Raw genomic sequence first — 27,042 nt, forward strand, 5'->3', positions numbered from 1 at the left:
AATTAAATGACCCATCTCATCATGGTCCACAAAGCCCTGCAGGATTTGGCCTCACCAAACTCTGCCCCCCTCCTTTTGTACACCAATCAGCCTGCATATCAATCAGTCTCCTCCTCCCACCACAGAGGCTAAAGCCACCCCATCCCTTCCTCCTCCTGTTGATCATGTAAATCTCATAATTACTTGTGTTTCCATTTTTACCTTGGCTGCCAGGAAGCTCAAATCTAGATTTGCAGTCTTCCTGTAGTAAGAGTCTAAGGCCTTCATATATAAAATTTTTAGTTTTCCAAACTTATCACTCAGCCACATTCTCTTATTCAATGCCTGGCACACAGCAGGGTCTCAGTAAATGGAGTTGAAATGTGTGGGTTTTAAGCTTATTTTTTTTCTTGCTGAATTGTTTGCATCTCTGTAAGTTGTCTTCACTCCCACGTGGAGCATGGTGGAGTGCACCGGGCACTGGGCCAGGCATTGCATCTACCCCACATTCTGCAAAGCAGGCAACGCTGTTCTTATTAGGGGCAGGATGACAGAGATGGTGTATGCCTTTTTAGCGCCCCACAATGCCCTAGCGTGGTGCTGGGCACATGATGGGGGCTCAGAGCAGCTTGCTTATCAGTTGCCAACACTGAACATACCTGAAAAATCTCAAACTACATTTCCCCACTTAGTTTCCATCCTCCTAAGAGGATTTGATGATCTCAACCCCAAACTAGGGGAGCGTTCCAGCTCCATACTGGGGAGGAGGAGTAGATTCCTCACCTGGAACTCCTCCTTCCCAGAAGGGAGATTTGGACCCCAACAAGGCTGACCTCAAAAGCAAATCAGTGTTTGCATAGCCAGACAATGTGGTTGCTATCAGTTGAACTGCTCCTTTATGATTCTTATTCAAATCTCCACACCCAGGCAGGGTGGCATCCCCACTTTGCCTCTGACTCTTCCTGGAAGCAATGACCTCCTTCATTCCGCCCTCCCTCCACGCTCTGGCCCCGGGTCCTTACCCATCCAGACTTCCCCAAACTGCCCCGCTCCAAGTTTCTTCTCCATCTTGAGGGATTCCCGGGGGATCTCCCAGGCATCTTTCTCCCATGGCTTCTGGGGCTTGGAGGACACGCAGGGCACCGTCAGCTTCTGGCAGAGTCCGTCACTCCCCTCTGGAACATAGCCCCTGGTCAGTCGAGGGCAGCTAGCCTGAGGCTTCCCCTCAAAGGCCTCCCTGCCCGGTCCACTGCCTGTGGCCAGGGTTCCAGTGGGTTACCACCAGCGGGGACACAAGCACAGGGCATGATGAGATGTATCTTGACCCTACTGCTCAACAGGCCTAAGACTTCTGGAGAATCCAAGCAGCTATGTGTCTGGGGAAGGGCAGGAAGAGCTCAGCAGACCTCAGAGGCCAGAGGCCGGGGAGATGGGTCCACCCTGGTTGGGATGCCGCCCTGGGGAGGACTCACTCTTGTAGTGGGCCACCAACTCCTGCAGGGTATTGAAGGTGCTCCGTGGGGAGATGTAGAAGCCCCCGCTGTCCAGGGTCCGGATCTTGTAATGCTTCACCGTGTCCCTGTGCTGGGGGTCGTAGTCTCGCACAGACAGAGAATAGCTTCCTGCAAGGGCCAGCGAAAAACCCGTCAGGAGCGGGACCTCAGTGCCCTGCCACCTCATGTTAGTGATGTGGGAAACAGAGACAGAAGAAAAATTATTAAATTTCCTTACTCACAGACAAGCCCTTAAAAAAGGCAGAATGATGTTCCTCTAGAGACTCAATTGCCTCCACCTGGAGGCTTTGCTAAGGGCAAAGGGCAATCCTAGCCTCACTGACCCCTACCCCCAACCAGGATCCTGTAGTCTACTTTAACAATTGTTTTGGAAACTTCATCTCTAAACCCTCCAAGAGAGTGTTGACAATCATTCCCAAGCATATGGTCCACTGATACACATCTAAAGGGTCTCAGACAAAAGTTTTATTATTGGTAATGACTAACCTTTTCCCAACTATAGCTAGCCCTTCAAGGTCCTGGAAACCTTGCTTCCAAAATTCCTTAGAGATTTGCGCCATACCTGACCCCCTCCCAACTTGCAAGCATATAATGGACCACTCCTCACAGCCCCAGAGCAGCAGCTCTTTCTGCCCAGGGATCCTGTCCCCATGCTTTAATAAACCACCATTCTACACCAAAGATGTCTCAAGAATTCTTTCTTGGTTGTCGGCTCCAGACCTCACCCCACCGAAACTCACTTATATTCTAAGACTTCATCATTAGCATCCTGACACCCACTCCCGGCACCCCTATAAGGCCATCGTCCCCATTGGGTGGGCACCGGGGCCGCGGAGTACAGGGGAAGAGTGGGCTGTGGGGGCCAGCCATCTGGGTGCTCATCCAGCCTCCTCCATGTCCAGCTGTGAGACCCTGAACAGGTGATGCTGTCACCGCTCTGTGCCTCAGCTTCCTCATCTGTAAAATGGGGTTGGACCTCATCACATTGCCTGAGGATTAAAAGAAGTAATGCTGGAAAACACTCAGGATGTGAACCCTCAGCATATGTCGGCTCTTATCAGCGTCTTCATTATCTCGATCTATCATCTACCACCTGTCACAATAGCCAAGACATCACATCACACTGGTAAAGAGGTGACTCAGAAGCCAACAAAGAAAAAGATCCACAACAACAACAACACAATGCAGTCTGATTCTTGAAATGTAAACATCAAAATATAAATGTCAACATTGGATGTCGTGGCAGGCTGAACATCGCCCCCCGCCCACCCGAAGATGTCTGTGTCCTAATCGCTGGCACCTGACTTTGTTAGCTTATGTGGTTAAAGGGACTTGGGGGGGGGCGTGATCCCATGAAGGATCTGGACATGAGCAGATTACTGTGCGTTGTCCAGGTGGCCCCGATGGAATCACAGGGTCCTTATAAGAGGAAGGTCAAAGTCAATTGCAGGATAGGTGAAGACAGAAACACAAAGTTGGAGGGGTGTGGAAAAGGGGCTATAAGCCAAGGAATACTGGTGGATTCTAGAAGCTGACAAAGACAAGGAATCAGATTATTTCCTGAAGCCTCCAGAAGGAACCAGCCCTTCAGACACCTTGACTTGAGCCTGGTGAGACTGACTTCAGACTTCTGACCTCCAGAACTGTAGGATAACAAATTTACCTCATCTACTATGAAGTTTGTGGTCACTTGTGACAGGAGCATTAGGAACCTAATGCATGTGACATCACACAGACCGGAAACACGCAAGTCTTTCAGTCCCTGACCATGCTTCTGCGTCTGCAAGCTGGGCATCCTTAGGCATCCTGTTAGCCTCTCTGTCTCTCGGTCTGCTCTATGTGCGCTGTGAGCACTATGACATAGGATTTTGAGGAGGCTTGAATTGTTGCACAAAAAAACCCAGGTGACCAGATATCCCAGCTACTGTTCTAAGAATTTCATCCAAATAAACTATGGGTGAATATGAATAATCATCCCCAAATGGATTGGAATTATATGAATATAAGGCATTATGTTATTCATTATAGTGAATGAATAACCCCGTGAAGTCGGGCTTTTAGATCGCCATCATTTTACAAGCAAGCAGACTGAGGTCCAGGCAGGTGAACTAACTCACTTGCAGGCATGCAGCTGGGAAGTGGTGGAGTCTGGAGTCAAACCCAGGCGGCTGGCTCCGGGCCCCACTCTTTGTCACTCTGCCCAGCCAAGGTGAGGCTGGCTTGACTGGTACTAGATGGGGGTAGGGTAGAATCCAAGAAGCAGCAGGGTAGGGTTCAGGGGACTCACGGGGTCAGTTTTATTAAGCTGGTTAAATTGGCCCCTAGGGTCCTCCAGTGGGGAGGGGGAGGGACCCGTACAAGGGACCAGGCTCACCTTCCCACCCTGCAGGACTGGGGTGATTTCTTGATTCTCCTGCCTCTATCCGCAGGATGGTCCAGCTCAATCAATCCCCCAGCTGTCCTGGGAGCAGCTGGACAGGAGAAGCCAGGAACTGTATGCCTTTGCCTTTTTTGGTCCTATTTCCCTTGCCCTGAGGCTTAAAGGGATGTTGTTGGGTGGGTGGAAATAAAGTCTAAACACGCACTGGCCTGAAACAGTGATGGTGAGTGGCGTTATCCTGCCACATTCGGGCTTGACCAGTTTGGACATCTAGGGGGAGAGCAGAAGGCCAGGCAGATGTCTTTGATGGATGTCCCCCAAACTGTTTGCTCAGGGTCCTGTGAGGTCACACTTTATACAATTTGCTTGCTGAATCTGCACCAAGCAGCTTTGAGACTAAACATATTAGTAAAGAGGCGCTCCACATGTGAAGTTGGAAATCACGAGCCTCCTTATTGACATCCATTCCTTTGGATAAATTAGCCTCAATGGATGCCAGTTTGTTTTTGCGTACTGTTCTTCCTTCCTGGGTGACCACCCAGCAGAAAGCCCCCCTCACAGCACAGGAATTTCAGGAAGTTGTTCACCAACATCACAACTTCCAAAAAACAGCACAAATGCCAGTTTAAGCAGAGTCTCAGAGGAGGCTGGTGTGGGGTTCTTCTTACCGCCTGGTCTACTCCTTCCTTATGGAAGGAGTGGGGAATCAGGCTTGTGGACAAGATATATTATGATGGGTATTTTAAGTAATACTAGCTAGTGAAGGTCAAGCTTCAACAGAATATTGTTTTTTGAGGTCCACAACCACTTGGGGACCCAACCAGAAACTACAGGGGCTGAGAAGACCTAAATCAGGCTCAAGCAAAGGGCAGGAGAAAACTTGGCAGTCTGGTAGTCTGAGTGAGTTGTTCAGCCCCCCTGTAGCATTGCAGCGACGCAGTCATGCCTGGGGTACCCCTGAAGGGTGGGGTAGGGTGGGGAGGGCTGGCGTCACCTTTGGTGGTCTCGCTGTCCCGGATCATGAAGGAACCCAGTACATTGCCAGGGGCCAGGAGCTGGCGCTCTGCATCCTTCCGGCTGATGTCCTTGAAGAACCACCTGGTGGAAAGGGGCAGAAGCATTGTGTGAACTTGGGATAGGGGGTCCTGTCCCGCTCACACTGGGCACCAAAAGACCGAGCACCTGGCTTCCTGTAGCATCGATTTCCCCCACAGGATTCATTTGGGGAAAAATATCTATTCTTTTTATATAAAAACAGACATTTTAACAGGAGTGAATCCAGTTTGCTGAGATGGAAACTTACACGGTTTGGAGGCTTTCGTTAAGAAAAGTAATACCAAAAGAAAGATTTCTCCCAAAAAATGTAAAAAGAAAACACCCAACTTTTTTTAAAGATAAAGAATACAGCATTATTAATACAAAATGCCCATGGGTCATTCCAATGCCACCCATGGTGAGGGATATGGTGAGGGATAGAAAAACTGACTGGTAAGATACAGCAGTCTTAACCAATTGTGGTCAAAATCTTGCTTTTGCCAATTTCACAGGCACACATGAGCATCCTCCCAGGGTTGATATGAACCCTCAGAGGGTTCATATGAGTGGGGGCCTGAGCTTTGTAAACTTTACAATGTATCCTCTTCTGTGTGTGCAAAGTTGAATATAAAGTCAACATGAGGGATGCCTGGGTGGCTCAGTTGGTTAAGCAGCTGCCTTCGGCTCAGGTCATGATCCCAGCGTCCTGGGATCGAGTCCCATATCGGGCTCCTTGCTCAGCAGGGAGCCTGCTTCTCCCTCTGCCTCTGCCTGCCGTTCTGTCTGCCTGTGCTCGCTCTCTTCCCCCCTCTCTCTCTGATAAATAAATAAAATCTTTAAAAAAAAATAAAGTCAACATGAATTTTCAAGCTAAAATGTGAGATTACAATCATTTTATACTTGGATCTTTTCATTTTTCTCCCTGGCTTCTTGGGATATTGAGTAGAAAAGCCCAAGACGCAGCAGCAGCCAAATCCATTCCTACCCTCAGCAGGGTGAGGAGTGGTTCGTGTGCTGTAATGGAAAATGTCCAAGACCCAAGATCAGCTGGCCTTGCACCTGCCACAAATCTGCTGTGTGACTTTGAGCAAGTCACTCTCCCCCTCTGGGCCTCTGTTTCCTCTGTATCAACTGGGGGAGAAAAGATAGCTAACATTGGGGCGCCTGGGTGGCTCAGTGGGTTAAGCCGCTGCCTTCGGCTCAGGTCATGATCTCAGGGTCCTGGGATCGAGTCCCTCATCGGGCTCTCTGCTCAGCAGGGAGCCTGCTTCCTCCTCTCTCTCTGCCTGCCTCTCTGCCTACTTGTGATCTCTGTCAAATAAATAAATAAAATCTTAAAAAAAAAAGATAGCTAACATTCATCAAGTTCTTGTTAGCCACCCAACAATTATATGGAATTGTCCCCATTTTATAGAAGAGAAAACTGAGGAATGGAGAGAGCAAGTTCCTTGACTGGTGTCATACAGCGAGGAAGTGGTAGAGGCAGGATTCAAGTCCAGGCCATCTAACTCTGGAGCCCATGCTCTTTGTCACCATGGGACACCGCCTACCTGCCTTTTCTGCTTTCATTTGTGAACTGATCCGTGCCATGGTGAAATAGTCAAGCAGTGGAACAGAGTACTCAATGAGAGCCGTCTCCCTGGCAATCCCACTCCTGGGAAGTTATTCCAGGGATCTTGCACAAGGAAGAAATGACAGATACACAAGGAGACTCACTATAGCCCAGGACTGGAAACGATTTCAGGGACCACGAAGAGGGCATGGTAGCATGTCTACATGATGGACACTGCACCTGTACAAGGAAGGTGCAGGATGGCATGGGTAGTATCTGCCACTGGTGTAAAATAAAGGAAGATATATGTATTTTCATATACAAGTATTAAGCATTTGGGAAGACTCATATGAAACTGGCTTCTGGAGAGGGGAAAGTGGTTGGTTGGCGACAGGGTGGAAGGCAGACTTTTCACCCTTTATTCTATGTCCTTCCCCACCATTTGCATTTTGAAACATTCGAAGTATTGTCTCTTTCCAGGAGGGGGAAGAAGTAAGATTCTGTCCCCCCCACCATACTTCCCAGTACCCTGACCCCAAAGGCACCCTCCACTGGTAGTTTCTTAATACAGATGCAAGAAAGTATGAGTGCGCTCCGCAAGCCCAGTGTGTCTGTTTCAGTCAGTGGTTCTCAAGGTGAGTCCTGGGACCAGCAGCATCGGCCTCACCAGAAAACTTGTTAGAAATGCAAATTCTGAATCTGACAGTTGAGGAGCAGGGCCCAGAGACCAGCATTTCAACCAGCCTTCCAGGCGAGGCTGATGCACGGAAGATTGAGATCCACCAATGAGGTCATCCCTTTTGTTCCCAAATGATAACCCGTCATACGTGTTTTCTGCATCCTGTCTTTTCCACGTAGCGATTGTGTTGCCCTTGAGGATTCCCACCAGCCCGTGCCTCCTCTAAGGCTGCTGGGGGAGGTGGGGTGCAGGCAATCTGTGAGTGTTCAGATCCTGGAGTCTGGGAACAGAGCCCTGGATGCCCCAAGAGAAAGCCTAGAAGGATTAAGAAGGAACCAAGCCCTGCCTGCAGCATGTAAGGGGTGTGCTGGGGGTGGGTTGGGGGATGGTCCAGGACAGTAGGCTCCGTGGTAGGAGAGGGGCGACTTCACACAGTTTCATGTGCACCAAGAAGGGCATGACTGAAGATGGGGAAAGCCCAAACGTGTGAATTTCTAATAGGTCAGCATTTCAAACCCTCAATACCATCAAGCCAGAGGGAGCAGGCAGAAAAGAGAAAAACCACAGTGACTTTTAACTTCTTGAATGGCTGGTTGTGAATGGGATCCATCATTGCCACGTGGCATGGCCATCGTTTCACTCACCCATCTCTCTCACCATCTGGGAACATCACCAGGGAGGAGCCCTGAGTCACCTAGTGTCCCTGAAACAGGGCTACTGGGTGTTGGGCAAATGTCTGTTGCATGTTGGGGAGGCTGCATGAATGCCGTGTAGCTGTTTATGTTTTCAGGGTCAAGCTAGATACAGAGAAGGACCTGCAGCCTAATCCTCTGGGCTACAGGGAGATCTCTGAGGGCAGGGGTGTGCCTTATTGGTTCTTAAAGTCCCTGGTCTGGCACAGGGCTTGGTGATGTGCAGGCACACACTTACTGAATGAACCAAATGAGGGATATCTGGCCAGGCGTGGGCTGGCTCACCTCCCAGAAGACCCTCTTTGGCATGACCATATACTTCAGTCAACAAATATGCATTGACTGCCTTCTGCATGCCCGCCTGTGCTGAAGGTGCCCTGGCAGACAGACAAGGTCCCTGTCCTCAAATGGTCCTATCTGGGGGTGGGGTAGGGTGGGGAGGCAGGCAGGGAAGGTGTGAGCAACCACAGAAACAAGATTGTTCTTGCTAGCGAGAAATGTTCAGGTCTCCATGAGTGACACAGTCCCAGAGGAGACCCGCCTTAGACAGGGTGGCGGAGAAAGGCCTCTTTGAGACCTGAAGGGTGAGAAGGAGACGGGCAAGGGCAGACCCCTAGGAGGACTGGGTCATGCGGGGGACACAGTGAGTGCACAAGGCCTGAGGCAGGAACAAACCGATTTTGCTCATACTTCCTTCTGCAGGGCAGGAAAAATGGAATACTTACTCCTCTGTCTCCAGAGAGTTAATGCGGGCAACATAGTTGCTTGGGATGTAGCCTTCCTTCCGGGTCACCAGGGATCGAGCCTTCCACCACTCCCCAGACCTGAGGACAGGAGGGAGCAAAGGAGTCAGGGAGCAGAGGGAATCCCCCGGTCTTGGGCTCCCCAGCCTTGGCGGAGAATAGCCCCACCCCAGGAAGCAGACAGGGTAAGGGGCAGGGTCACTATGGTCCCAGCCCCCAGCATGCACCCCATCACCAGGGTTGGGAGCTTTGCAACAGTCCCCGCTGTGCATGCAAGGGTCTAGAATCAAGCCCAGTCCTTGCATTCACAGCCTGCAGCCCTAGGTCTCTGGCCCCACTCTTACCCTGGACTTGGAGCGGTCCATACTTAGGGTATGGGGCCCTGTGCCCATGGCAGACTCATTGTATGCCAAGAGCCACAGGGAGTGGTCTGACCAAGCATAACCATTCCCATTCTTGAGCCCTCGCACACAGGGACTCACTGATGGTGAAGACTCTAGGGGAATGGAAGTAGCAAACTCAAGAGACCAGAGATTTCTTTTTTTTTTTTTTTTTTTTTTGAGACCAGAGATTTCTGAATGCAAAGGCACCTCAGCAGGGTCTGGTCTATAGACAAACCTATAGCTTAATTATAGGAACCTGAGGAAGGCAGCCCTGAGAAAGCACTTTCACCTGTTTTTGCCTGGATGTGGACTGCTAGCAAGTACACAAGCTCCTTTGTTGTGGCTCTCACCCAGGTTCACAGCAAACCCTCCCTCCTCTATTAGGATTCTTATCAGCCATTTACCCCCTAGTATAAACCCCCTAGGTTTGCAAGGGTCCACACCAAACTGACAACAGTTGACGCCTCTGAAGAGAAGTGGGATATCTCTGGGGAGGGAAACATTGGTCAGGGCAACTGTAGCTTTCACTGTAATCTGTGACTTTTCTTTATAAGGGGAATGTGTTTTTATGTCACACACTTAAGTAAACTTGAAGAAACAAGTGTGGGGAACAATGAGAAGTATCTTTTTGGGGGGAGATCCACAAAGCCCATCAAGATTCATAAAGCTTGAGGACTCCCACAGAGAAGGAGTCTGTTTTGGTCAGTGTTTTGTAAACTGGTTTGGCCTGGGAACCCTTTCTCTGAGGAACACTTACTAACTCATCACTGAATTAATGCCCTGCAGGAGAAGGACAAATGGCTGATAATAACATCCCTTTATTGAAACACAAAAGAGAGCATGATTGAGTATTGAAGGTAGCTGTGTCTTAGGAGTGGGACAGAGACTCACTCTTCCAGTACCACCATCTGATCTCCCTTCTGGAAACTGAGGTCTTCATGGTGAATGGCCTCATAATCATATAGCGCGATCACAATGATGTCATCGGGACCTACTGGGAGAGGAACACACAGGACGGTAAGGCTTTATCTGAGCACCACCACAGCCCTGGGTGTTTCCCATCCCAACAACTGGCACCCAGCCCTGGACCCAGTGACATGTCTGTCTCTGGTATAAATAAGGATTGTGCCACGTGGGGTGCGGTTCTAGAGTTTAAAGCTAAAGGTGTTTTGTTTGCATTCGTATACAGGGTAATAGAACAAAAAAGCCTATACAAAGCACTTTGGGAGCAATTTACAGGATTTGCAAGGGTGGTTGTGACTGCGTGGGATTTTCACCTTAAGCTCTGACTGAGCACCTAACCTAACCCGCTACGTGAACAAGATGCCACCTCATACATTTGCCAAATACTTACCATCCGCAGACCCTGGTGGGATGTTGTTGCTGTTGTCAGGACGCTGCGAGGAGGAAACGGGAGAAGGGGATGAATCTGATAGCATGTGGGGAGCCACAGAAGGTCTGTGTCAAAAAGGATACCCGAGAGTATCTCATCCCAGCCCTGTGTGTCATGGGAGGAGGACCTGAGAGGGCTGGGGACATCGGTGAGGTCACACAGCCCATAAGGGGCACCACAAAGATCCAAGTCTCTTGGGTTGTGGCCATGGCCTTGGCCTTGGGCCTACTGGGGGACACTGGCTTGTTCCCTCCCTTGACATACGGTGAGAGGTTCGTCCAGATCGGTGTTTTCTGAGATATGTTTGAAGAAGTTGTAGGTCTCCCAAGATGTCCCAGCATAAAGGCTCCATTCTGTATATGAAGGACCCTAAGTGTTCACCCAGAGGTCTACACCTTGGATGCCGTCTACACCCTGGCACCCTACACAGTCCTTAGGGAGGTGGACTTTTATTCCTGGCACAACTAGGCCTTAAAGATACACTGGTGAGTGAACAAAGCTAGTTCTTCAGAAGGAGAACCATGACTCATGTCTAGAGAACACATACACATATGTCCTCAGTACATTCTGTGGACACAAACTGTATGTGTGTGGGTGTAAATTCTTGGAAAAAGGTTTGCAAGGGTCCACACCAAACTGACAACAGTTGACGCCTCTGAAGAGAAGTGGGATATCTCTGGGGAGGGAAACATTGGTCAGGGCAACTGTAGCTTTCACTGTAATCTGTGACTTTTCTTTATAAGGGGAATGTGTTTTTATGTCACACACTTAAGTAAACTTGAAGAAACAAGTGTGGGGAACAATGAGAAGTATCTTTTTGGGGGGAGATCCACAAAGCCCATCAAGATTCATAAAGCTTGAGGACTCCCACAGAGAAGGAGTCTGTTTTGGTCAGTGTTTTGTAAACTGGTTTGGCCTGGGAACCCTTTCTCTGAGGAACACTTACTAACTCATCACTGAATTAATGCCCTGCAGGAGAAGGACAAATGGCTGATAATAACATCCCTTAAATCTGATGCTCAGGAGACAACCAAAAACCAGTGGGAGAAGACTCTTTGCTTCCCATTGGTGCCAAGCCAGAGGGCCTCAGAGAACCTGGAGCCCTAGCCACAGAAAGGGCCCAGGTCCACGCAGGTTAGGAGAGAGAACAGATGTAGGAGTGACTTAGGGTTTAAGATGTCAGTTCAGGACATCACTGGTGTGAAAAGCTCATATAATCTCAGGATCAGGATGTATTAATAGAGGTTAAGTGCAGAGGGAGGGAGGTGACTATTCCACTAACACCCCCCACCCCGCCCCTTTCCCCAAATTAGCCCTGTTTGAGACATCATGCCTGGAGAAGGGCAAGCAGAATGGAGAGATGCCAGGAACCCATGTTGTGTGAAAGATGATTCGGAAGGAATGGGTGGGTTGGGATAATATGTTTGCTTTATTCTCTACTGGTTGTCTTGGGGCAAAGGGAGAGAATGTATTTGGTGTGGGGCTGATGGGCAGGTTTGGGAACAAGGAGTCAGAGTATGAGACAACAGGCTTCCCTTCAATATGAGGCAGAACTTTCTAAGGGCCTGCTCCAGGAAGGAGAGTGCACCCCTGTCTCTGGAGGCAGCAAGCAGAGACCGCGCTTCCGTAGATGACCTCAGATAACAGCACAGATTCCAGGACTCCAGAGTAGAGAGCACCCCAGCCTTGGGGTTAGAAAGACCTGGCTCTGCTATCCCCAGCTGTGTGGCCCCTGGGAGGCATTTCACCTCTTTGAGTCTTTGTCACAGTGGCTTTAAAGTGGCACAACTCCTGCCTCACCACTTTTGGTGGGGACTAATATTGTAGAAGCCCCTCACCCCAGAGCCTAGAACACAGCAGGTGTTCCAAGAATGGGAAGATTATTACAGCTGTTCCTGCTGCTATAGTACCATCACCACCGCTCCCGGTTCTGGTACTGTTATGGTTAACAGCACAGTTACTGCTATAGCCACTCTTCAATCACTCCACCCCCCCCATTTTTTTTTTTATTATGTTATGTTAGTCACCATACAGTACATCATTAGTTTTTGGTGTAGTGTTCCACGATTTATTGTTTGCATCTAACACCCAGTGCTCCATGCAATCTGTGCCCTCCTTAATACCCATCACTGGGCTCATCCATCCCCCAACCCCCCCTCCCTTCTATAACCCTCTGTTTGTTTCCCCGAGTCTTCTACCCCTCTCATGACTACAGGACTAGGGGCCCTACTGCCAGGGCACCTACCGCTTCCGTTCTCACCACTAGTATTGCCCTGACTATAGTTCCTCATGAGCACTTGGCTTCCACCTCTGTTTCTCCTGCTTCAAACACTGGCACTTGGGAGACAGCCCAGGTTTGAATCCTGCCTCTACCCCTTGCTACCTGTACAGCCTTCAGCACATCATTAAGCTCTGGTGTCTCATCCGTGTAACAAAAATGGAGACCTAGGATTACTGTGAGGCTTTAAGGTGCTGATAACTGTACAGCACTTAGGACAGTGCATGGTTGGTCGTGGGCTCTGTATAAGCAGAGGAGAAGTAAGCGAATACCTCTACTACTATGACCACTTTGCTTACTTACTGCGTTGTCTGCGCTTGCCATCATACTCCTGCTGCTCTTGCTGCTATAATTGCTATTACGGTTGTCGCTACAGCACTAATACGGTCATTACTGTCACCACTTCAACTGCTGTTGTTACTCATCAGGTCACTGACTACTCTCAGCGCTGCTCGTGCTACTGCCCGGGCTTGGGGCCTCTGCCATGCCCACTGGGACCTGGTCCCTGGAGCCCGGGTGGAGGGGCCAAGGTGTGGGCAGCTGGATAAGGAGGAGTGACGTCACTGTCCCCAGGTCCTTGGTGCAGATGTATTCCAGAGAGTCAAGGGACTGCTGGTGATGGGTCAGCTCCATGTCACCCCTGCTGACCGTTGGGAATACAGGAGGCTGTTAGGGCAATTTGGGACAGCATGGGGCAGTCCCTCGGGCTGCTGAAACCCCCTTTCTTCCCCCACTCACCCGCTTGCTTGTAGACGTGGGATCTGGCACATACACAGGGCTGTGTGGGTTGGTGCTGGGCTCGGTTTTTGAGACCTTGCCTCTGTCCTGGAGGAATTTGGACTTCATGCACCCCATCCTGCATCAGAGAGAAGGGAAGTGAGCCTGGCTTGCCCCCAGCCCTACACAGGAGAGTCTTAGATGTTGGGTTCCAGGCCCCCTGCCCTCAGGCTCGCTCCCTCTCCCCTACCCTGTCCCCGCACCCCTGCCAAGCCCACTCACTCCACCCTTGTCACCTCTGGGCTTCTCCACGTCCGTGTCTACCACATACCCACACAGAATTGACAAGTTGTCATAGCCATGCTACCAAGAACCCTTGCAATGGGGAGTTTATTCAGAGAAATAAATCATGAGGATCATCAAAATTCAACAGGCAGAGCCTTGAAGCAGAGTGGGTGGTAGGCACCACGGGTTCTGGGATCAGAAAACCTTGAGATCAGAAAACCTGGGCTCAGAAAGCCTTGAGCTGATGCTTGGCCCCTCCACCCCACCAACACCTCACTCATCACTCGCCCTGCTCCCCAGTCTCAGTTCCTCATCAGCAAAATGGGGATAATAATAATGCAACATACTTGCAGGGTGCTGGAAGGATGAGAAAACATGTAGGCGGGGAAATACTTAGCACAGCGTGGGACTCAGAGCAAACAGTAAAGTGAAACTATACTATTACGATCTAATAAATTATCATTTTATATTAAACGACCAAGATGAGGTTGCATAATATGGCTCAAACAGTCTAGCTAAATGGTAGCCAAGGCATCATCTTCCCTGTATCATTTTATAACTGCCTTATAATAGTTTCCTCCCACACCCCCGCACCCCCCCTTTCCTTTTTCCTTCTTTCTCTCATGAGTTTATTTGGTCATTCATTCCTTTGTTTACTCAGCAAACACTTACTGAGCACTCTTCTACACCATGAATAAGATAAGCGAGTTCGTGCCGTTATGGAGCTCACCCTGGGGATGAATGGGAGACACAGACAATAAACAGGTAAACAAATACATAAGGCGATAAATTTAGTGAAAAGTGTTGAAGAGAACCATAAAGGATGTGACAGGAAACAATGGTGCAGGGCTTTTTTTTTTAGACAGGGTGATTGGGAAAGGCTTCTCTGAGGAGATGACGTCAGACCTGGGACCCAAATGGCACAAAGGAGCCAGTCATGAAACACAGTGAGGAACAGTGTTCCAGGCAGAGGGAACAGCAAGTGCAAAGGCCCTGAGGCTGGAATGTGCTCGGAGAGAATGTGGTACTGAAAGGAGGCCAGTGTGGCCGGAGGTCCCAGGCAGGCAAGAGGGGTGTGGTCTGGGACAAGGCTGCCACATCTTTTATAGCCAAGGGAGAATCTGGCTTTGATTCTAAAAGATGTTGAGAAACCACGGAAAGTTTTAAGCAGGAGAATGATGGGATTCATTTGCATTTCAAATAATGGCTGCTGAGTGGAGTAGGGACTCTAGGAGGCAAGGCAGGGAACCCTGTCCACAGCAGAAGTTCAAGCATGAGGTGATGGTGGCCTGGCCCAGGGGTGGTAAACAATGGACTTGAGGATTTGAGGGGATATTTTGGAGGTAAAGCTGATAGACATTGCCAATGGATTTGTGAAATTTTAAGATATTAAAAAAAACGTGTTTTTCAGATCAGAGTCAAAACTTAATTGCAAAATGGCAGAAATGTTTTATTTCTTCTCTCAAAATGCTCACGTGTATTTGCTGAGACGAGCCCTAAGCAACCACATGAGAGAGTAATTGTTTTTCTCAGCTCTGCATAACTGTAATTCTCCTCTAAAGCATTTAGAACTCAGTTATACTTATCTTGTTAAAATAAACACATGTTTGTGGTCTAAGAAAAAAAAAATCCATATTCCTAAGCTTAGGGGAGTTACTTTTTTAAAAAAGTCTTTTTATTCACAAGGATGTTTTTGTCTGTCCTTGTGGGAATTGGTAACAATTTACCACTTGAAGACTTAAGCGGTTTCTGCTTCATTTGCCTGTTGTGAATAAAATAAGGAACTTCTTCAGGCTCCCAGGGTGCTGGATCATTAATTTGAAAAATTATCACAATTAATCACTGCTTTATAATGTACTTAGATGCATTTAAATCATCTCTCTTTGACTTGTGATTAATGGGTATTATGGTTCTGGAAATAAGAGACCATATTGTATGGTTCTGTATGGCATACAATCATATCACATTTCATATTTTTTTTTGATTATGTTAGAGTGTTCTGGGAAGAACACTGCTGTGTGATACAGGGCAGCTCCTTCTGCTTCTCTGAGCCCCTACGGAGTATCATTTATCCCAGCAATTTATATTCGAGATGGCCACAAGGTCCTAAGCAACGGGACTCTGCAGTCTTCGTGTTGATGCATGAGTCAAGGCCACATCTGAGAAAGGATGGTGGAGTTCTACCCCCCAGGGTGGTGGTGAGCATGGAATGAGTTGATAAATGTCAAGGTTCCTAGCACACAGCAAACATTACAAAAATGTTAACCGTAACTAATTCTGTTTACTAGCAAACATGGACCTGCCCTGGAGGATAAAGCAAATGCAGATTGCCATTCCTCTGACCCACGAGCTTAGAGATACAGCAACAGCAAAATATTTTTATTTTATTTTATTTATTTTAAGTAGGGCTGGAGCTCACTGCAGGGCTTGAACTCCCAACCCTGAGAGTAAAACTTGAGCTGAGATCAAGAGTCAGATGCTTAACTGACTGAGCCATCCAGTGCCCCAAGAAATTGAATTTTGAAAATAGGGAGTTCCCATTAGTTCAACTTTTGCCCAGTAAAATATAACGTTTAAAAAGTTAAATACTGGGGACGCCTGGGTGGCTCAGTTGGTTAAGCGGCTGCCTTCGGCTCAGGCCATGATCCCAGCATCCTGGGATCGAGTCCCACGTCGGACTCCTTGCTCAGCAGGGAGCCTGCTTCTCCCTCTGCCTCTGCCTGCCTCTCTGTCTGCCCGTGCTCACTCTCTCTGACAAATAAATAAATAAAATCTTAAAAAAAAAAAAGTTAAATACTGGCAGGAATCAAATTTGTATGAAATGTGACTATCCCCCTAAACCAGGAGAACTATCCCACTGCTTGACATGACGTGACCTCAGACATGCTCATTTTTGTGACCACCAGACCCGGAAATGTAATGGGAGCCATGCATATAATTTAAAAATTCCTACAGCCATATTTTTCCAGGTTAAAGGAAATAAGGAAATTAATTTAAAGATACATTTATCTTCCCTAACATGTCAAAAATTATTAACATGTGATTGATATAAAAACTATCAATGAGGGGTGCCCAGGTGGCTCAGTCAGTAGAGTGTGCAACTCTTGATCTTAGGGTCATGAGTTCAAGTCCCCACATTGGGCCGAGAGCCTACTTAAAAATAAAAAATAAATAAATAAATACATAACAATTTTTTTTAAAGTTAAAAAATTATCAATGAGATACTTTATTTTTTTAAAGATTTTATTTATTTATTTGACACAGAGAGAGAGAGAGAACAAATAGGCAGAGAAGCAGGCAGAGAAAGAGGGGAAGCAGGCTCCCTGCGGAGCAGAGAGCCTGATTCGGGGCTCGATCCCAGGACTCTGAGATCATGATCTGAGCCGAAGGCAGAGGCTTAACCCACGGAGCCACCCAGGCACCCCTCAATGAGATACTTTATACTTGTGTTTCGTACACTAAGTTTTTCAATCCCAGCATGTATGTTACAAACATAACACATCTCCATTGGGACTTGCCATGTTTCAGGTGCCCAAGAGCCACCTGTCAGAGCAGATACAGAACATGTCTATCATTAAGATTACAGTAAAGGCTGGTCCTGCTCATGTCTGTGTCCCTCAGTGCTTGGCTTAGCGGCTCCCTGGCACATAGTAGGAGCATAAATCACAATTAGTGAATAAATGCATGCCCAGGGCCTGTAATCAGTCCAAAGTGAAAGCATCAGTACATGCTTCCTGCTCCAGCGACTGAGCTGAAACAGAAAGACTGAACATACAGAATTATGTTCCAAAGCCAGATACTAAGAAGCTGTTACACATTGGCAAAGACAGTCAAAGCCACACAAAGATCGGCAAGATACTTCTTGAGTTAAAACACAACAACAAAAAAAGCAAACTTCAAAAGATATATAATATCAAGCCATTTTTGTAAAACGAATACATCTGGGTTCTGCCACTAACATGTATATTAATTTGTTCATAGAGGAAGAAAACTGTTGACAATACTCGAGCAGCGGCATAACAAGATGGGTTTTGAAGAATGGGGAAGATTTCAATCAAGATTTGGGCAAAGTCAAGAATGTTCCAAAAGGGTGCCTGGGTGGCTCAGTCGGTTAAGCATGCGACTCTTGGTTTCAGCCCAGGTCAAGATCTCAGGGTTGTGACATCAAGCGCTGCATCTGGGTCTCGCTCAGCAAGGACTCTGCTTAAGATTCTTTCCCCTTCCCTTTCCCTCCCTCTCTGCTCCTTCTCCACGCCCCCCAATAAATAAATAAATAAATCTGGGGAGCGGGGGGAAACCCAAAACAACAAAGAAAGCACTAACTTCCACAAAGAACTTGAGGGAGTTTATAATATTAGACCATATCCAGAGGGCTCCAAGACTCAAAAAGAGTTATGCTACCCCATCGAGAAAGGAAAGAGTATTGAACCAGAAGCTTAGGGTGCCGCCACTACTACCTCCTAGGTTTATCTCTGGGCTTCTTACCGGCCAAGATAAAAATGGGAATTTGTACATTGTCACCCCAAAATTCCAGGAAGCACAGCAATTTGTCGACAGAAACAAGTATTTTGTGAACACTAAATTCCAACAAGAGTTTATTACGGGGCTCCTCATGCAAAGGTTACTGAAGATCACAAAGGATGGTTTCTCCAGCTGTGACGAAGGCAGTTGAGTCTGCAATTTGTTGACAAGTATGTTCCCAAATAAATGGTGCTGCTGTTTGGGTGGGTTTTGGGGGTCATGGGATGGAGGGGGGCGAGGAGAGGATGAGCGAAGAGTGACATGGCCTAAGCCCTCTCTGCAGGATGGGACCACAGAGGCTCTGTGATACAGTGGCTTGAAGTGAGCTTAGAAACGTAACAGAGCGCCTGGCTACTGTGTGTGACAGTGTGAGGCCTAGCGGCAGCATCACACGGAAACGGTTAGAAATTCAGAGTCAGTGCACCTGGGTGGCTCAGTCGGTTAAGTGTCTGCCTTCGGCTCAGATCATAACCTTAGGGTACTGAGATGGAGCCCCACATCAGGGCTCTCCCTCTGCCCCTCCCCTCCTTATGTGTACCCCTGCCCCCTCTAAGAAATGCAGAATCATAGCTTGCCCACAATCAGAATGTGCATTTCACTGAGGCCCAGATGATTTGTGTGATCATTCTGGTAGCAAAGCAGTGAACACTTTTTGCTCTTGCTTCCTTGGCATCCGTTCCTCTTCTGATAACAGCACCTAGATTTTCCTGGAGAAACCAACTTTCTCCCGCTCAAGGCAAGGAGCTTCGGGAGGCTAACCCCACCCTTGCCTTCAGGGATTGACAACTTGATACAGATCTGGCCAGTCAGAGAATTCCACGTTCCCCCTCACGACCAAGAGTGAGTGGTTGATTCAGTTATAAGTATGTATGTGATCCTAACTGAGGCAATCAGAATTGGCCTTGGGATTTTGCTGGGAAAATTAGGAAAACGGCACTCTGTTTCTATAGGGATTGCTGATGTAGGGTTAGGTATAGGGGGCTGGAGCTCTGAGAGTCATTCTGACATCATGAGGGGAGGGACTGTCTTAGTGTGAAGTCATCAGAGGCCAGCAGAGCTGAGCGACGGAGACAGAGTGATTCCTGCAGACATGTATGAACATCTGGATCCAGCAATGCCTGAAACCTGCCAACCTCAGGATTTTTCCAGTTCATGAGCAGATAAGTTCTCAAATTTGTCTGAAACCATTTGAATCGGATTTTTATACTGCTCATATCCAAATAGTCCTTACTGCTCTGTGCATCTCCCTGGGTTACAATCTGGACTGAAGGAACCAGAGTCTCTGGGGATGAGGACCTGGAATCTGCATTTCTCACAATTCTTCAGGAGCTTCTTATACACAGTAAATGTGAGACCCACCAATGTAGTGGAGTGAGGGCTGAACTTGGGGTCAGAAGACGTGGGTTTGGATCCCAGTTCTGCCACTGACTGGCTATGTGACCTTCGGCAGGTCAATTCCCCTGAGCTGCTTTCTCTGCCCTATAAAGTAGGAGGCCCTTGCTTCTCAGGCTCAGCCTGAAGTCCTGGGTGACAGGGATGTGAAAAGCTTTTTGAAACCTCTGAACACATGATTCTTGTCTAATGTGACTCAAAACCAGGCTCTGAGAGCAGAAGTTGCTTGCCTGGTCCCAGACTAGCTTAGAAGTGCTGACCCCTGTCAAAGACGCTTCCTCAGGTCACTATGAACCTCCTGGAAACTGAAACTCACCCCTTCCCCCCTCAGCTTCTGCAGGCCTGACACGGAAGGGAAATGAAAAAGGTCAGTTTACTTGCTCTGGGTGTTCCCACGGTCACCATGCAGGCTGGGGAGCCTCAGGGACTCCTGCATGCTGGGAGTGAAGCCCAAGGGGGAGAGGCCAGGGCACTGCCTGGGCATCCTGTGGACTGGGCAGGAGAGATGGTTTTTAAGGAGATTTTAGGCTCAAGCAGAGGCCTGTGGGGGCTGAGGCCGAGGAGCCCTGGATTCTGGCTTCACCTCTGCCACAAGCTCACTATGTGAGCTCAGACAACTCCCAACCACTCTCTGGGCCTCCATTTCTCCAAATACGAAGCGAGATATTGGATGATCGTTCTTTCCTGCATAGTCTCTGCTCACCTTTCTTCTGAGAACAGCTTTCCAATCTTCCTTTGGGAACCACCTCTCCCTCACCCTCATTTCATGGATTGGGGTAGAGCTGACTTCAACCTCTGTAGGGGTGTGTGTGTGTGTGCGTGTGTGTGTGTGTCAGAGGTGTCTGTGATCAAGTCTGGCCAAGCAGAGTTGCAGTAACAGAAGCAGAGGCGGACATATGACTCCATCCTGGACACTGAGAGTCATCCATTGGCCTGTGGCTGGAAAAGAGTTGTAAACAGCCAAGAAGGGGAGAAACGCAGATTCCCAAGCCCTTGAATGCAGCCCTTCCTGAAGCATGTGTTCATGGACTTCTCAATAATCTCTCTCTCCTGCCTGGGCCAGTTTGAGCTGGACTTCTGCCCCCCCTTAAACTTCAAAGAGTGCTGCCTAGGGCAGAGGAAATTCTTTTTTTTTTTTTTAAATATTTAATTTATTTATTTGACAGAGAGCGAGAGATCACAAGGAGGCAGAGAGGCAGGCAGAGAAAGAAGGGGAAGCAGGCTCCCCGCCGAACAGATGCGGGGCTCCATCCCAGGACCTTGAGATCATGACCTGAGTTGAAGGCAGAGGCTTAACCCACAGAGCCACACAGGTGCCCCGGGCAGAGGAAATTCTTACCAGGGATGCAATTCATACTTAAGTGTAAATGACTTATAGCAAAGATTTCATAGATAGTAGGTTCTGATGGATGAGACAAGGGTACTGATCCATTAGAATAGGTAAGGATCTATGGAATATGGACCCCAAGAAGGTGATGGCACTGAAGCCATGCCTAGAAAGTGCCTGGTATGTATTAGGCCCTGCATATACGTTTGTGGACTAAATATATTGTGCTCAACCCTCTACAGTCCTGACCATACTTGGCTGAAGTCAGCAGGACAAGAGTTAAGAGCCCATTTACAGACAGGGAAATGGAAATCCACAGTAGAGAGGTTCCCCGGGTGGTCCGTGGCAAGTAGAATGAAAACCCAGCTCTCTTGCCGCTCATCCTCTGCTGGGGGTCAGCCCCAGAGGCTGCAGTGGGGAACTGCAGGATGAGGATGAGGAAGTCAAATAGGAAGTTCAGGAAGGCAGTCCTTGAGGGGCCCAGGGCTCAAGACTGTCCAACTAGAGGAACTTGCCCTTCTCAGTTCAGCTCAGCCATGGAGCTGAACCATGGCTACCATGGAGGTGGAGAAAAAGACTTCCCCCATCAGGGACAATTTCCAGAAGAGTTTCCAGGGATGCAGAGCCCTAGAGATCCCCCCACTTCTGGTTCCCTTACTGTTTTCTCAATGAACCACCTAAACCCCCAAGTGACTGTTATCCCTAATGGACATTTGGGGCTCACCCCTGACACCTCATCTCTCTCCTTTCCTGGCCCTCAGCTTCTGATCAAAGAGCTCAAAACTTGGACTTTGCAGACAGGAAGCTGTTGGAGAGACCTTCGTTCTGCAGCTGGAGTGGCAACCCCATTGAGCGTTGTGTCCTGGTTTACACAATAGCTAGTGACAGAGCCACATGCTGAAGAGGAACTGAAGGCCTCTGGTCATTCGCCTGACTCAGCCAGAGGGCTGGCTCTGACATGTGTGTGTGTTACCTACTTGTTCTAAACATGCGGGAAATTCCTAACCTGTTCATTGTTACCTCCAGGTCACCTGTTCAAGTCCAGAATTCAAGGGGGCCATTGGGAACCTCCTTAAAATAACTTTATCTCTAAGGTAGGCAGGGGGCATGCAAGTTTGGAAACTACAGGATGAGATTGATGTCACATTGAGCTTGGTTTGAATTCCCATTCTGCCTCTTACAGACCAGCAAGCCTTTTAAAATATAAATCAGATCATGTGCCTCCTCTGCTCAACAACTCCTGGGGCTCCCATGTCACTTGAAATAAAAGCCCAAGTCCCCTTCTGTGGCTGACAAGGCTCCATGATCTGGGTTCCGCTCAACCCTGCAGTCCTGTCATCCTTCCTGATGTTTTCTTTTCCAGTCACACAAGCCTCTTGCTATTCCTCAATTCCCCAACCATGCTTCCACCTCAGGGCCATCACATACTACCTTCTGGAATGTTCTTCACCTGAAAAGCCTCTTTCACATCACCCAAGTCTCTTTGCAGATCTCACTTGCTCTGAGAGGGCTTCTCTCATCACCCTGGTTAAGAGTAGGAACACCTACCCCCCAATTTCCATCACTTTCTAGCCCTTCCCCGCTGTATCCTTCATGGCTTTACCCAGCAGTTGGTGTGGCGGCCATGAAGATGGGCCTCACAGATCTCTGACTGCAGACAGTGGAACTGACCAATGGCCCCAGCTGCTGTCCACCATCACTATAGCCATGGGCTGTTTCCAGCCAGTGAGGGAGTATGGTAGGGATGCTGAGGCAGGCCATGCCAAGGGGACCTCTGACAGGAGGCTTTGGCTAAGGGCTCCCCAACAGCCTTGCCAAGCTTTCCTTGGAACTACACTGGAGTCTAAGGTATTTCCACCTCTTCTTTCCTTCTTCTTTGCTGCCCTCCGTCTCACCTTCCCTTTCTTCTTCATTTGGAATCCAACATACATTGCCATCCGCTCACTCACCTAGCCTCTCCTACTTGCTCCACACGCATTCCCGCTAATACATTTCTTCCATATTTAATCTCTCTGAGATGACAGTCTGCTTCTCAAAGGACCTGGACTAACACACTAATGCATGACCTAGGGTTCTGTTTATCATCTGTCATCCTTGGAATGTAAGACGCATGATTGTTTTATGCACTGCTGTACCTCAGTGTGTAAAACGAGGAGCCAGTAGGTGCTCAATAAATTCTTGAATAATTGAAAGAAGTCTCCTTCAACTTCTTGGGTGCCCTGGTTTTCCGTGTGTCTAAACTGAAAAGGGGTATCCGTGCTGGCTTATCTAGCCAGGGGTATCTGCTTGGAGAGGAACAAAACCTCTCCTCGACTGGAACTATGTGGAGGTTTCCCCCTTCAGACAGGACACAGGGGACAGTTTGCCCCCAGGGGGGCAACTTTTAACTCTCATTTCCCATCATGCTCCAAGGTCAGCTACCCCCAAATCTGTCCCCCACAAATAGAAACCTCGAAGCCACAACAACGCACGCGCTGACCCTTTCACAGCTGCTTCTTTATAGCTGACAGAGTCTCAGTTTCTTTTCTGTTTTGGAGGGTATGTATTTTGTTTTTAAAATGACCTTTCATCACCTGGTTAAACAGTACATCGTCCTTATTAAAAAGGAAAACCTTACTGATAAATCTAAGGTGCCTTTGGCTTACTCCCTGGACAGGCTCTCCCCAGTCACCCCTTGCCGCTAGCTCTGCGTCCGCATTGACGCACAGACGTGCGGACGGACAGACGCACGGGGATCTGCCGGTGCGCCACCACTCCCCCACCTTGCCCTTCACCGTTTCAGAGCAATCCTGCTATCAGCACCTGTATTTCTTCGCCTGAGAGAGTTCTCTGTGGCCATTGGCACCTGCTCTGCCCATGAGCTTGGCAAGAGAAATACCATCCCCCAAGAGCAGCCTTCAACCAGTGAGACAGGAGCGGGCGGGTGAATAAATACCTTAGGTCCCTCACCTGCCGCGCATGCTCACTGGCTCCCGCGGCTCCCAGCTGAAGTGAGTTCCCGCTGCTCCCCCCCCCCCCCCCCCCCCCCCCCCCCCGCAGTGAGTGACTGCCTGCTCTTTTGGCTCACGACCTGCTCTCCTCTAGGAGTTTCTGGAATCCCCTCCCAAGGAGACTAGATAGTAAATGCGCACGGCACATTTTCTAGGGTCTGCTTCTAAGGAAACTCAAGACATAGATGACCACAGAAAATATCGAGTTTTAAATTCGTTTGTTTGTTTGGTATATTGACATCAAAAGACTTGTAGTGAGTTGGGAGGTAGTATTCTTATTCTCATTTTTCAGACGAGGAGACTCTTCTGAGACTCAGAGAGTGAGGAGTTTTGCAGAGTGCATCACAGCTTCTATGAGGCAACTTGGGCACTCAGATTCAGGTATCCTGTGCTCTAACTACGGTTGTTTCTCTGGCAGAGACAAGGAAAGGTTTCCTATTTGCTGGGCTGCACCTCAAGTCTCCGAAGCCAAGAGATTTTAGGGTGGTGGTGAGAGCTTGGGTGGGTGTCTTAGGGCAGGATCAAGAATGCAGGCCATGGTGCAGTGCCATCGGGAGGGTGCCGCACAGGCAGAGGGCGTGGCATGTGTGGCCACAGGTATCGGCCAAGAACAAGGGTGCGTTTTACAGTCGAGCAAGGGTTTCTTCTACATCATTACCCAGGCCCCTGGAAGTACACTAAAACTCCCAGCCCTGCAGTGGAGGAAACTGGAGAAACCACTGTGGGGGCTAAGAGAGCTTGTACAGCTAACATGCTGTGTGACTTTGGGAAAGCTACTTACCCTCTCTGGACCTGCATTCCTTTTCTATAAAAGGGGAGGCATTGTTGTGATTGGGGGGTAGGACTTAAGAACTTGGATGGCTCTAGGGGCCCACAGGGACACCCACATGAGGAAAGAGATCCAAGAAAGGGGCCGACAGCTCAGGGGTAGTCCACAGGGCAGCCCTGCCCAGTTTCACCTGCCATGAGTGAATAGCAGAGGGGTGCAGGAGATGGAGTCTCTGGTCCCACCACTGCCAACTTCCCTAGTTTCTCAAAAGACAGAAATCCAAATTTGTGTGAGTCCTCTTGATGTTAAAACTTGGCAGCTAATTGAAAAGAATCACTGTGTGGGGCCAATAAAATACATCTACATGCTGAAATGTTTCAGGCAGAGGAGGAGAAAGGCTGTTCAACATGCCAACATTCAAGGTTTCTGAGGCCTCACTCTGTACCAGGCGCCTACTATGTGCCAGTGAGACAGTGGTTTAGGAGACCGGCCCATTTTGCCTTTACTTTCCAGGAAGAGTTTAAAGGGCAAGACCTCGCTGGTCCCTTGAATGCAGTTTTCTCCTCACTCTCAGGGGTCAGGACCCCCAGCGAACAGCCCGATTTGGGTGAGATTAAGATCCATGCTTCTCACAGCCACTAGGATGGCTATAATAATAGTAATTTTTTTAAAAAGGAAAACAGCCAGTGTTGGCAAGGAGGTGGAGAAATTGGAAGCCTTCTACATGGGTGATGGGAATGTAAAATGGTGCAAAACAATCTGGCAATTCCTCAAAAAGTTAAACATGGAATTACCATATGACTCAGCGATTCCACTCCTAGGTATAAACCCAAGAAATTGAAAACAGGTGCTCAAACAAATCCCTGTAGGCGCGTGTTCACAGTGGCACTATTCACAACAGTCAGAAGGTGGAAACAACCCAGATTTCCATCTGCAGATGAATGCATAGCAAATTGTGGTATATACACACAATGAAATATTATTCAGCCATAAAAAGAACCGAAATACCGAGACATGCTACAACTTGTGTGAACCTTGCAAATGTTATCTTATGTGGAAGAAGTCAGAATAAATTAATCCAAAGATACAAAAGCAGTCTGGGGGTTGCCGAGGGCTGTGGGGAGGGAGGAATGAAAGGGACTGTTTTAATGGGTTCCCTGTTTCCTTTTGGGGAGATGAAAATATTTGGGGACCATACAGAAGTGGTGGGTGCACAAATGCCACAAAATGGTTGGTTTTAAAATGGTTAAGTTTATAATGCTATGTGAATTTTGACTCAAAAGAATTTACATGTTGCAAACTACATGGAAGTGCTTTCCTAGGATGGTTAAACAAATTATAGTGCATCCAAGCAGTGGAATAATATGTGGCCATTAAAAAATCCGAGGGGGCTGCTTGGGTGGTTCAGTCAGTTAAACGTCTGCCTTTTTGGCTGGGGTCATGATCCCAGGATCCTGGGATCCAGCCCCACCCCACATCTGGCTCCCTGCTCAGTGGGGAGCCTGCTTGTCCTTCTCCCCCTCTGCGCTTGCTTGCTCTCTTTCTCAAATAAATAAATCTTTAAAAAATAAAAATAAAATAAAAAATAAAAAATTAAAGGATATTTTGGGGCACCTGGCTGGCTCAGTTGGAGGAGCATGCCGCTTTTGATCTTGTGGTCATGAGTTCAAACTCCATATTGGGTGTAAAGATTATTTAAATAAATAAATAAACTTAAAAAATAAAATGACAATTTTTAAAAATCCTAGGATATTTTAATGACGGGTAAATGTTTGCAATGTAGTGCTAAGCAAAGAAGTAGGATGAAAATTGTATACCCAGCAGTTTATTGATTGTTAAATTAAAAGTGCACAGAAAAGAAGACTACATGAAAATAAAATATTTGTAATCCAAAAAACTTTTTTTTTTCCCCAAGGAGTCATGCTTCCATTGTTTGTGCTTCTACCAAGTGTCACGCAGTTGAAGATCTTTGCTCTCCTGCAGTGGAGAACTAGAGACTGGGGACAGTGACCCTGGGAGTTCAGCCGACCCAGACATTCTGTCCTCTCTGACCGAGATTCCCTGGGCGATCTTTCCAGGCCTCAGTCCTCCTCCCACACAAGAAGAGAGGGCCACAGATGCCCCCTTTGGAGACCCATCCAGCTTCTTAGGGTTTTCCCAAGAAACACCTGCACCCTCCCACCCCCACCAAGGTAATACATCCAGGATCATCCCAGCAGAATCTGTTGTAGTAAACACACTTGTAGTTCCACACCCGAATGTCCAGCAACAGAGGATGAGAAGTAAGATAGGATGGTCACCTGCTGGGACACTCCACTGAGAAGGAATGAACTATGTATGCCTCTGTGTCTCATCCTGGCTAGACCCTGACAACTTAATGATAAGGCAAGGAAAAGAAAAATGATATTGCAGA

At 48.2% G+C, this 27,042-nt stretch overlaps 1 protein-coding gene across 6 annotated transcripts in view; it reads right to left on the reverse strand.

Moving 5' to 3' along the window:
* HCK (HCK proto-oncogene, Src family tyrosine kinase) overlaps positions 1-27,042 on the reverse strand; it is a 40,302-nt gene that overhangs the window by 11,228 nt on the left and 2,032 nt on the right. The window contains exons 2-9 of one of the 6 annotated variants that reach the window (XM_032351022.1): positions 14,303-14,361; positions 13,367-13,484; positions 10,312-10,354; positions 9,849-9,951; positions 8,557-8,655; positions 4,868-4,971; positions 1,452-1,601; positions 1,002-1,154 (exon numbers count right to left, since the gene is read on the reverse strand). In XM_032351022.1, the coding sequence (XP_032206913.1) occupies positions 1,002-1,154; positions 1,452-1,601; positions 4,868-4,971; positions 8,557-8,655; positions 9,849-9,951; positions 10,312-10,354; positions 13,367-13,483 (769 nt within the window). In that variant the 5' untranslated portion in view covers position 13,484; positions 14,303-14,361. Of the gene's footprint in view, positions 1-1,001; positions 1,155-1,451; positions 1,602-4,867; positions 4,972-8,556; positions 8,656-9,848; positions 9,952-10,311; positions 10,355-12,931; positions 13,269-13,366; positions 13,485-14,302; positions 14,362-27,042 lie in introns of those variants that run through there. The other 5 variants (XM_032351024.1, XM_032351023.1, XM_032351028.1 and 2 more) reach the window with 5 other exon arrangements.

The sequence above is a fragment of the Mustela erminea genome, chromosome 7 (assembly GCF_009829155.1).
Source record: "Mustela erminea isolate mMusErm1 chromosome 7, mMusErm1.Pri, whole genome shotgun sequence".
Classification (NCBI taxonomy): domain Eukaryota; kingdom Metazoa; phylum Chordata; class Mammalia; order Carnivora; family Mustelidae; genus Mustela; species Mustela erminea.